Source organism: Haliotis asinina, chromosome 2, assembly GCF_037392515.1.
Source record: "Haliotis asinina isolate JCU_RB_2024 chromosome 2, JCU_Hal_asi_v2, whole genome shotgun sequence".
In the NCBI taxonomy this organism is placed as follows: domain Eukaryota; kingdom Metazoa; phylum Mollusca; class Gastropoda; order Lepetellida; family Haliotidae; genus Haliotis; species Haliotis asinina.
The window spans coordinates 39,295,264-39,307,693 of record NC_090281.1 but is presented as its reverse complement, the minus strand read 5'-3'; the positions used below and the strand labels follow the sequence as shown (position 1 = coordinate 39,307,693).

Here is a 12,430-nt window from a genome sequence, read left to right as displayed (position 1 = left end):
TGTTGCATTTCAGTCGTTACTGTTTTACATTTCCAAAATACTAAGACATGTGTGTTCACCATCAGAGAACGAATACACTCATCATAGTGTCAGTCTACTCCCATATGTCTTATGTGTTTCTTTCATACATCATTACAGTAACTGATGTTATGTTTACAATACACAAATTGTTGCATGATAGTTGATACAGCCGAAACACAACATAGTCATTGGTCAACGATAAAGCCAATAATCAATCTCTACCCTATCACTTGGAGTGTCCAAACGTGCTCTTCAGAAATTTAGGCCACGCCCCATCACCTTGCCCTTCCTATGTGACAGGTTCTCATGATACGATTGGTCAAAGTATCAGCCAATATAATGAGTAACTGAGATATAATGTGTTACATTCGGGATATTTTATCCCTTCACATGACGGGAAGCTTTGTTTAGCATCGAGTAATGATAAATGTATCATGCAGTATGTATGTGTATGAATGGTGATGTATGTTTGCAGCGTTAAGTTAAGATGAACAAAGTGACAAACTATAAATCTCTATATGTTCCCTGTTACTTACACACCTATTGATACTTTCCTTGAAATAGTCAGTAAGCACGAGCAATGTATTGGCAAAAAATCTAGACGATTATAATGCAAGCCCCCCTCTTTATAAACTCTATTATAAATAATATATTATAATTCAGTCCATACGATGAGAGAGACAGGCAGAATTTGTATATTTGTTCATCTCGTATGTACAAAGACCGCATAGGTGTTGATAAAAATACAGCACACACTGGCAAAGGGGTATGAGAGATACAGGTAATAAATTACATGAAATGCTGTAATATATGTATTCACATCAGCCTCTTTCCCATTTACATCTTTACAACACAATTAAATAATCAGTACTTGTTTGTGAGACTAGACAGTTTCCTGTTATATCCGAGACCTGCCAGGGAAATCAGGCATGATTAGCACTAATTAGCCTCGTCGCAGCAATCAGGCAGTCAGCGAAGGGTGCCAGGTGTTGGGCAGTGGAGCGGCTCCAGGGCTTAATGAGCTAATACTGATGTAAAATTATTCAAAATACAACTACACAAACAGGAGAATATGAAAATCTAAGAACTCACTTATATTAATAATTAATACTAATATTTCGGTTCACTGTGAACGATACAATGAAAATATAATGTCCCCACAGCAAAAATAACTTTGTTTCCGGACACCTAACTGAAACAAAATGGAAACTTAAGTGTCAGTTAGGTTTCTGGATTATTTCTTTACATTTACATTAAGTTTCTGGAAAACGGAAACTCACAAGTTACCCAGAATCCAGTAAGGCTCCAGTGAGTTTCCGTTACCCAGATTCCGGTAAGTTTCCACTGGGTTTCAGTTCCCCACATTCTTTTGAGTTTCCACTGGGCTTCCTCTATCCTCTACTTTCAGTTGTTTTCAGTTATTTAATTCAATTAGGTTTCCCACTGATTTCCATTTCTATTAATCACATTAACTATATTCCATAAGTTTCAGTAAATCAGAATCTGTGTGGCTATGTTTGGATTTTGTTATTAGCATGCAGTGTTTACCGTATGTCCACATGAATGATGACTGAATAATTTATATGACACAATACACTCAAATACATGTCCACATCAGTTATCTCAACACCACCTGGACATAAAACAAAAATCAGTCAGTCAGTTGATTTCTCTTTATTCATCATAAACATTGATTTAGAAACTATCATCAAAATATGCTCAATAGCATTAACATGTAACAATGCATCTTGTTGGGTGGTGTTGCAAGGTCTTTATTTTTACCCTGGTTCTGAAACATGCTAAAGCCATTCCTTCATTGTCTAGTCAAGTCTTACAGTGTAGCAGCTTCTCACTTTCCCATGAAACTCTACAGAGTAGTCAAGGTTAGAATCCTCTTTGTCAAACTCTTCAGGCGATGTCAATTCTGGGGATACAACTGCAGTCACCTTGTTTTCTTTCTCAGTCCAGTTAATTGTAGCTAGATTCTTCATGCGCTGTTGGAGTTTCTGGAAAAAAATACAACTGATGCATAAGTTATGTCCATCATATATTCTTGGGAGTGGTGCTTGGTCTAATCAGATAATGACACATTATGATGATGGGTAATGACTTGAAATAAGAAAAGTTATTTTGCTACAGTTAGGAAGTGTATATAAACATGAACAAGTGGTATTATATAGTTCAGTTTCAGGAACTTACAGATCGGATTCTTTCGTTTCTTTTCGTATCTCCTGTTTGATTTTCATTCTTTCCTGCATTCTGCCATGTCGATGGTCCCTCTTGCTCCTCCATATTCTCCAGATGGCTTCTGCTAAGAAAAGTAATTGAGTTTGTTTTGATTTTTCCAATAATATATTACTACAATCCCTCAACCCTTATTTTGATCATTATCATATTCCCCATGAATCAAACCAAGTAATAAGTAATTTTGGTATATGCATTACTGAAAGGGTAACATAAGTTTTCTATTAGTATTAACACGATCAACATGATTTAGTAGAAATTAGGCGCTACACTGCTACAAAGCCTTGGTGTGCTACGTCAATTCTACCTGATAATATGGTTGTATCATAAAAAATAATGAAAATATCAAAACGAAAGTTATCAATGATGATATATATATAAACTGGAACAATATGCTGATGATACTGATCTATTTCGTGATGGAGCTGAAGAGACTTTGTATTCTGCTGTTGCCACAAACTTTTTACAAAATATGAGGTTTGAAAATTTAGATAAATAAAAAGCAACATGATTGGATCAAAAGCTAAATCTATTGATAAGATAGGTAAATATCTGAAAATTGAATGGGTTACTGGTGGATTTGATATGCTAGGTATTAAATTTACACCAGATCATGGAGAGTTGTGAGTAATCAACACAGAAAAAGACATTGGAGGACATTAATAGACTCGTAGCAGTCTTGGAGTAAAAAGAAAGTTAACACTTATTGGTAAAATAAGAGTAATAAAAACTCTAGCAAACTCCAAATTGGTTCATATTTTCGATTCCCTGCCCAGAAGACTTTATCACTTCCCTTGAAAAATGTTTTTTAGATTTGTTTGGAGTGATGAAATAAAATGGAACATAGTCAAAACAACTATGAAGGAGGTTTGAGCATGACTGATATTAAAACATTTATGGACACTTTGAAATTATCTACTTTAAGACGATATTTCAAGAGATGTGATGAGGATAATCCATGCAATATACGTTTCAAAGACATTTCATTTTGGAGCAAATTCTGAAATTACATTGAGATTTATATAACCTTTTTAGCAGGATGTGCTAAAAGCATGGCAGGTATTGTAAAAAGAAATAATCAAACTTGGAGAAAGTCATTTTACCGTAAATATGTCAGAATATTTCCATGACTCTTCTCACAAGGTCCTAAAACATACAGAGACACATTTGGTTTATGAACATATGTCCACTGGTGATACTTTCCAACTAATTATCATGAACTAAATTATTTCATCGATATTTCACTTGATGCTTTCCTACATATTAGTATTATTACCATTTCAGACTAAGCATACATGTATATTTAATGGGGAACATGAAACCATACTTGTCCTATGTTTATACATGAATCGTAATGGGGAGTTCAGCTGTTATCAACAATATTGTTTTTTTACATCAGATTTCACACCAAAATGCAAAATCTACATTAGGTCAGACCAGTTCTATTTCTTGTTTTACTGATTTTTGTCCTCTGAAAACCTAAAGGCAAGTGAGAAAAAAATAAAAATATAATTTCCAATCAAAGTAATATTCCTTCTAAATACTCAAAGTATTTTACTTTTGGCAATTTATGAAGTGAATATGGGTAACAAAAAGTATTTTCTAGTGAGTTTACATTTTTAGCCAATAAAAGCATTAGGATTTTATTTTTTGAGCGGGGAAAATTAAGTTTTATTTTTTTTCTTATTCTTGAAAAAATAGGACAGGTGGATCTGTAAAACAAGAAAAAAAATTGGTCTGGCCTTAATAACCAAAAAACTTTGATAATAATCAAAATGCAAGTGAATGGTTACTGTAAAACAATGTTTCATTCGATACAAACTGAACTTTTTTTATCAGAAACTTACCTGACAAGGATGGGGTACTGTTAATTTTTCTGCCATCCGTTGCGATCGCTCAAGTTCCCAGATCTTCACTTCCAAAGCTTCAGTTGTGAAATATGTTGCCATGTCTCAAGAAAATTGTAGCAAGTATACAGATTGCCATTTCTACTACCTCACTCTCACAGGCGTTCCTTCAAAACAACAAATATGAAGTCTTTCCTATCTCGTGCTTGTTCATTTGAACAAAGATGGCGGCATTTCAAACAAAGACTTATGGGTGCCCAATAGTATTTTTTAATTCTATTGTAAACATATCACTAGTCAAATTACCCTTCATAGTTTTAGAAAAAAACTGATAACTGCAATATGTGTTTATTTGAGTGTATTGTGTCATATAAATTATTCAGTCATCATTCATGTGGACATACGGTAAACACTGCATGCTAATAACAAAATCCAAACATAGCCACACAGATTCTGATTTACTGAAACTTATGGAATATAGTTAATGTGATTAATAGAAATGGAAATCAGTGGGAAACCTAATTGAATTAAATAACTGAAAACAACTGAAAGTAGAGGATAGAGGAGGCCCAATGGAAACTCAATCTCGTGAGGCTTTATTCATTCCTAATCAAGCGCTTCTGTTTATGTAGCCTGCCGAGTGGGCAGTGCCTGCTCCATCAGCCATGACAGACACAGGGACTGGGCAGCTGTCTTCCTTGGCAGGCATTTCCCAAACTAAATAATGAAACAATACTATTGGTGGATGTAGTCAGGTTGTAACAAAGTATTCCAGCAATGTAAGCTTTTTCAGGTGCAGTGATCCTATTTCAGTGTTTTTTACCTCGATATTCAATCATGTCAAGAAACATTATAATGTCCCATGATCTGTTATATTAAAACCACATATTTCATATGTTAGAATCCTTGAAATAAGCCATCACCACTTTGCCATTGCAAAAATTTACTTGCGATAAAAAAGTTATTTATAGGTACACACAATTTTTAACTTTAATATACAGCAAATACTGTGTCACTTATGCAAGAATGAAGTTCCGTTTATATCCTTGACTCTGAGGTGTTTTAGTCAAATTAAGTTTGCATGCAATACAGCAATCACTACTCCACTGCTTTAACCGGTGTTTGGTGATATAAACCTACACCTGTTTATTTGTCATCAAATGGTCAAATTAATAAATTTATGACAGGGATGACAAGTGGTAGCACCACTCAGATTACCCAACAATGATTCCCATTTCGCATTTCTAAGTCTGCACTAAATATTAAAAGTTATAAATCAAGGTCTGATGTATTACATGTTGTGTAATCATTCGCTTAATGGTCAAATTAATAAACTTATAACAGGGAGGACAAGTGGTAACAACACACAGATTATCCAACAATGACTCCCATTTAGCATTTCTTATGTCTGCACTAAATATTCTAAGTTATAAATCAAGGTCTAACGTATTATATGTAGTGTAATGTATGGTTGGTGGTGCATCAAAAGGAACTGAGTTAAAATAACAAACACAAATGAAAGGATTAACTGATAACACTCTAATTGATTTATTACTTTCATCTTGCACAGTGGATTGTCAAAAGGTGGGGCGTATGTTTGCAGAGTAACGCATACTGAATACACACACATTCTGTGTAAACACACTGACTTTCCATCGAGGAGTAACCGAAACAACATTGTTTTTAGAAAAAAGAATTATGGACATTATGTAAAAAACTGTCAGGTGTTCATTGAGAAGATACAGAGTTAAAAAAAATCTAAAAAAAATAACCACACATGACATGGAATAGATCTCTTGTCAGCTGCAGGTGAATAGCATATGGTTTAAACATATTTATTTCCAGAAGGGGATTTGGATTGGTAAACAAGCAATATATTGCTTATGTTAATACCGCTCCAGGATACAAGTAACTTATATAAAGCAGTCGTGAGGAGAAAAGCATGTAAGTATCAATAAACAATAGCTTTCTGTGAATGTAACAATCAAAACGTGATAACATAGCCACTTATAACATTAAGATCATTAATGTCAGAAGTGCAGTTTCATTTTACTATTACAACACAAATCTGTCTGAGAGTACAATGAAAGAATGGATAGATTCTAATAGTTCGTGATTATCATTAGCAGATCCACTAGAGTGGCCGTATAGTATTGATTTGATATCATATCCTTTGGTATAGAAGTGCATTTTGTGTCTTATGTCAGAGTAATTTATGCACGAAAGAAAATAGTGAATTGGATCTTCGTAAGAGTAGCCACAAGAACAAGACGGATTTGAAGATAAAAATCGTTCATATTTGTGTGCGTTTAAATCACTGCAACCGAGCCTGAGCCGCGAATGAATAATCTGACAGAATCTTGACCCTGAGTTTAAATTAAAGTAGGTTTGATTATTATATGACACAGTAATTTTTTTCTTAAAACTACCCAGAGTAGCCGATTCTCTATGATCAGTAGACAAAGAATTCCACAATCTTACAGTATCTGGGAGAAATGACTTAGCATAAATTGCACTTTTGCTATCGATAGTTTGGAGCTTCAAACGATCTCGAAAACTGTAGTTTGCTGTGTCAGATACCTTAGGAGGGACGAGATTGCTCAAATATTTTGGAGTGAAATTATTAACCATCTTATAGAAAAATGTTAGTTTTTGGATGTGTCTACGAGTACATAGTGGTTGGAAATTTGTCTCATCATAAATTTTCATATGACTCAGACTGCGAACAGCACCGCAAATAGTTCTGAGTGCATCAAGATTAAGTTTTTCAAGTGTTAATGCTTGCTGTTTGGTACAGTTGTCACAGATGTGACAACAGTAGTCGAAAATAGGCAAAATAAATTGTATGTACATTGTTTGCAAAGTTTTCCATGAAAGACGATATTTAAAACCTCTAAGACAGTTTACCATGGGTGTGACCTTTTTAGCGATGCAGTTAACATGGTCTGTCCAGGAGCAGTCATGCTGTAAAGTAAGTCCCAAATGTTTATGGCTATTAACACCATTAATGTTATAACCCTTCATTGTTAAATTTAGTTTTGGGCTTGGCCGCACTTTACGAGAGAATTGTATAGAATCTGTTTTATTGGGATTAAATGTAACTTGCCATTTGTCGGCCCAATCAGAAATTTTACGAAGATCATTATTAAGACACAGAGCAGTTTCGGCAGGATCGTCTATTATAGCATAAAGTGATGTGTCATCTGTGAAGAGACGGATATTGCTGTTAATTCCTTCGACAATGTCGTTGACATAAACTGTAAACAGCAGGGGTCCTAGGACAGAGCCTTCTGGAACGCCGGCTAAGAGTGATCTTTGGTCAGACGTATAACCATTTATAACAACTCTTTGAGCTCTGTTGTCTAGATAACTCTCAAACCATTTCAACAAATTACCCCCGATACCATAACGTCTTAGCTTGTGTATAATACCTTTATGCCAGACCTTGACAAAAGCCTTACTCACGTCACAAAATACAGCCCTAATTTCCTCACCTCTATCGACTGCACTCGCTATAAAGTCATACAGGTACGTTAGTTGATTTACTGTTGAATCACCTGGCACGAAACCGGATTGTAAGTTTGTAAGTATTTCATTATCCCTAAAATGATTGAATACGTGTTTGAAAATGCATCGTTCAAAAGTCTTTGCTACACAGCTTGTTAGTGCGACTGGTCGATAGTTACAGGATTCATTTATACTGCCTTTTTTGTGAATAGGAACAACTAATGCCTCCTTCCAAATATCGGGAAACACTTTGTTCTTTAATCTACTCTTGCCTGATCTGCAAAGAAATAATTCATAATGTTTGCTGTTTCAGCACTGTCATCGTATAGTTTGTCGTTGTGGATTATCGAAGGAAAAGTGTTAATATTGGTGATATGTTTACTTTTTACATAATTTTTATCTAGACGCCACCATGTTTTTGTACCGTGTTCATTGTTTATCTTTTCATCAATTTTATTCGTGTACTTCCTCTTTGCATTTCTTACCGCGGATATAACTTTATTTCTACTCGATCTAAAAAGTGCCCAGTCAGATGATGAGTTACGCCTTTTTGCGATTTTATGATGGCGATTGCGTCTACGAATCAATTTACGTACCTCACTACTCATCCTGGGGGCATCCCGGGGCCTTATCGTAACGACTTTATAGCATATTGTTGGATTTCTTCATGTGAATATTGATGGATACATTCCTCACACAAGGTAATAGCCTAATGGTTTTGCTATAATGTTAGTTTGTTTTAAGTTTGATATCTATATTTGGTTCATATTTTTGTTATAGCATTCAAAAAGTCTATGCATTTCAATTTTTGTTTCACAGTGAAGTTCTAGGCGAGACAGACAATAAGTCACAGCTGGGGCAGATGTGTGTAAAACAGGATTCATTTATATTTTATGTACTCTAGAACATATTTAGAAATTTTATGAATTCACTGAAAACAGAACAGTCAATCACAAACACATAGTTCTTTTTCGTACAGTTATGTGTAATGTGCCTCACCACTCCCAGTTACTTTATATCAGTATGTACCACGTTGAGAAATATAACAAATGTAAACTGAAACCCAGTGGCGCTTTACTCAGTAATTCCTAAGCTTAAGATTTCCAGAATTTTCCCTAAAAGAGTGGAACACAACCTCAACAGCAGAAACCAAGTTATTCTTACCAAATGGAAACTCCTAAAGACAGTTTCAGTTGCAGAAACATTACGGAAACTAAGACTTGTTAGTTTCAGTTTTGTAAACTATGCAGAAACTCTGATTGCATGTTTCCATATACTGAAACCCTGTGGAAACCTACATTACCCAGTATCCATTAGGTTTCCACTAAAACGGAAACTAAGTTATTTTTGCTGTGCCATATCCACAACAAATTCTCTCCATGTGAGTTACATTGGTCATTTTTTATTTTATGTGCATGACTTCATGCATTAGCACATCAATCCATTTCATTTACACTTACGTTGTTCAGATATCAAGTTGTATTTTCTTCACTCACACTTTCCGTAAAGATACCAAATTAAAAACATCGTAGCAGAGTGCTTTTATTGGTGCATGATAAAAAACAGCAAAACTGTTTTTAAATGCATCGAAAAGTTTTCACAACATTTAGCATTATCTACTTCTCAAACTGCTGAGGTAGTCACACTTTCTTATTACCAATGAATAGAAACTTAATATTCTACATTTCTGCGTAATTTTATGGATCCAGGAGATCCAGATCCAGGACCATGCGAGCACAATTCTCGCACAACGTTCACTTTTCAAACCTTATGAAAATGTGCACCTGAAAAATAAAACCATGGCATCCAGGGTGTTAAGCTGAGCATCCTGAGATCAGTTTATGCCATTCAAAACAGACTTATTTTTCCTAATGTGCTAAAGTTGGATAATGACTTTGCTCAGCTCCATCACTTTAAAGCTAAATACACTTCCTTTAACTGAAAATTTAAGGATCTCAATGACACTGATGTCACTGCCCATGCATCCTCAGACATATTCTCGGACTATGTAGGTACTTAAAAGGACACATTAGTATCTGTGTCAGCAGAGGAGATAGCCATGATGCATTCCTTTTTGGATCTTGTCAGTGATGGATGCGATGCATAACCAACTTTGTACACTAGGAAGACTGATGGAGAGTGGATGGCAGTGGAGAGAGCATTTAGACTGAATTCAGTCAGATGCCTTCCAGGGTTAGCTAAGTATTTCCTCTTAGCAAATTTTCCCAATGTTGTCTTTTGAACTGTAGATTCAATCAAATCGTTGACAAGTTATTCATCTCTAGCTCACATGAAACATTCTGCAAAGAGTAACACTACAGATGGAGAATATAAACCTCTGAAAACCATATTGGTTTTGAATGGATCCAGGTTGTTTCTTTATGATAAAATAGAGCCATAAGACACTAGAAAAAAAGGATGACCTGAAATATTAGAATATTGATTCATATCCCATAAACAAACGTTTCCAAGATGACCTCACTAAGTGGTAACAACTTTACTTACTTCTCACATGAATACTTGGTGTTGTGAATTGAAGACGTCCAGACTTTAAAGTTGTGCAGTTCAATAAATTCATTCTGAAGAAGATTGTGACAAAAAGTTTTACTTTTAACAATGAAAATATCTAAACTGAATACAAGCCTGACAGAACAGTAACCATATTATCACAGATTTAACTGGCTCAAAACATTTAGAAGAATATGTTATAAAGTCAGCAGCCTATGAGAAATAGCAAGTTCGTGAGGAACCAGTTCCATTTGTACCCAGAGAATCTCTTAACTTTACGAGAAGGAAACTGACAGCTGAAAGGAAAGGAAACTGACAGCTTAGGACCAGGTCCCCTATAAGCCTATACGGCTTATCTTTTTAAAATAAGGCTTTCTCAAAGAGGCTGTTTATCACAACCAAAACAAGAAAAAAATGTTTCAATACCAGCATGGATGAACCATTTTGTTCTGTTTTTGATTTTCTTGCACTGAACTGCTAAAACTGTGTCTTCAAAGTCCCACACATTCCCGCTACACCAGTAGACTGGTTGTACCTTTAAACGTAGCCATAAATATTGAGCAACAATGTCATGGATGGGTTTGCCATAAACTCATCAAAGTCAGCTAAGGAGTAGGTTGAGTATGGAGTGGTGCATTCTCTGGTCTTAAGGCTATGATCGACTAAAGTATGCATGAGATAATGTAACCGCCCGGTGCCACACAGACCTAATTATCATACATGCTTGTGAATTGCCCTCTACAAATCACTTGACTGAATAAATATCTAGTCCATCAACATCCACCCCAATGCAACTGAACAACAGTTTCTCAATCACCACATGATGATGATACAAAATGGTTTGTATCTTTAATAATGATGATAAGGGGATAATACCATGTCATGAGGAACCATTTGTAATTCCTCCCTGATGATTCCTCTTAGAAACCCTTCTTTCAAGTAGTGCAAGTTCAGTTCACCGTTTGATGGCAGCGTATAACCCATTCTGTATTTAGGTTTTGGGGAAGGGTTAAATCCTGCACATACCAGTGTGAGAACAGTGATTCGGCTAAGGTGCATTTGAATCCCTTGATGATGCTTGGTTTCAGTGGGCTCTGGCACTGGACATGGTGCTTGGCCAGCAGCAGTGACACAGTTCCCAATGAACTCACGTCCGGGATTGACTTGCAAGACAACAGGCAAGGTCAGTCAAACGACTGCGTTTGTAGATGTGTTCTAAGGCTTTGGTGCCTTCAGTTGAATGTTGTCAACAGTTTGACTTCCATGTTGCAACTGGTGACATCGACAACAGTCAGGGCATACTTATAGTTTTTACATCTTATCCTGTGGTAGAAATATTGTCTTGATGGACATGAATTGGTGTTGAAATGTCGAATTTTCTTCTGAGAATGGTCTAAGGTGCTGGCAAATGAACTTGCCACAGAGCTTGGTTTTGAAGCCAAGCTTAGGCTTTCTCTTGGGAGACTCATGCAGCTTTAGTGGGTTTCGGAGCGGTGTTCACACCTTTCCAGTATCCATGCGGGCTGTAATATATTTTCTCCATGATTTATTTATTTAGGGTTCTATACTTTTAATATTACAGTGCCCGTATGCGTAACTATGGACATTATCAATGGCGATCCATTGTTTCGTGTGACGTTCTATTGAGGGTGATCCCACAGATCCTATCCCTCTAGTTTCTTAAAAAGTTCATTTGGTGTTTGAATGTTTTACTCTTGAATAGGGCTTCCTGGCATGTTTTTCATGCCTTTCATCTTTCTGATTTTAGAGGCAGCAACAGCATATCTGATGGAATACATTTTGGGCCTTAACCCAGTGTCTCGGTACATTCATCCTGCATCTTTCCGAGCACGTTTTTGTTGACTGGAATGTGCAAAGCATGCTCTTTCGGATAATTGCTTGTGTCATAGAAGTGAATGTTACCAGCCATGTCCTCGTACATGTTCTAGGTTTGCACATTCAACAACAAGGAGTTCACAGCTGCTGACGTACTGCAGTTACAATTCCTTATGGTAGAAACTTTACATCAACTCTTTGGATAAAAGGAGAACACAAATCCTGATGCAGACCAGCCAGTTGAGCTTAATATGGCTTTTAAACATGTGCAACAATGTCAAATCATGGTCAAATATGTTACTCCAGTTGAAAGTGGGACTCACAATGAGTTTTCTCATTTTGTTTCCCTCATGAGATCAGACAAATTTGAAATTCACCATTGTATTGGAGTTGTTCATGAGCTCATACATGTTTTTTCCCTTGTCACTCCTGGCCTGTTTTCGCAATTCCATGTTCAACCATGAGGC

The 12,430-nt window shown here is 35.9% G+C and overlaps 1 protein-coding gene across 2 annotated transcripts in view; it reads right to left on the bottom strand.

Moving 5' to 3' along the window:
- Positions 1-12,430, bottom strand: part of LOC137273701 (nonsense-mediated mRNA decay factor SMG7-like) — a 523,786-nt gene that overhangs the window by 206,898 nt on the left and 304,458 nt on the right. For both annotated transcript variants that reach the window (XM_067806500.1, XM_067806501.1), the window contains exon 16: positions 10,125-10,198. In XM_067806500.1, coding sequence (XP_067662601.1) covers positions 10,125-10,198 — 74 coding nt within the window. The remainder of the gene's footprint in view (positions 1-10,124; positions 10,199-12,430) is intronic.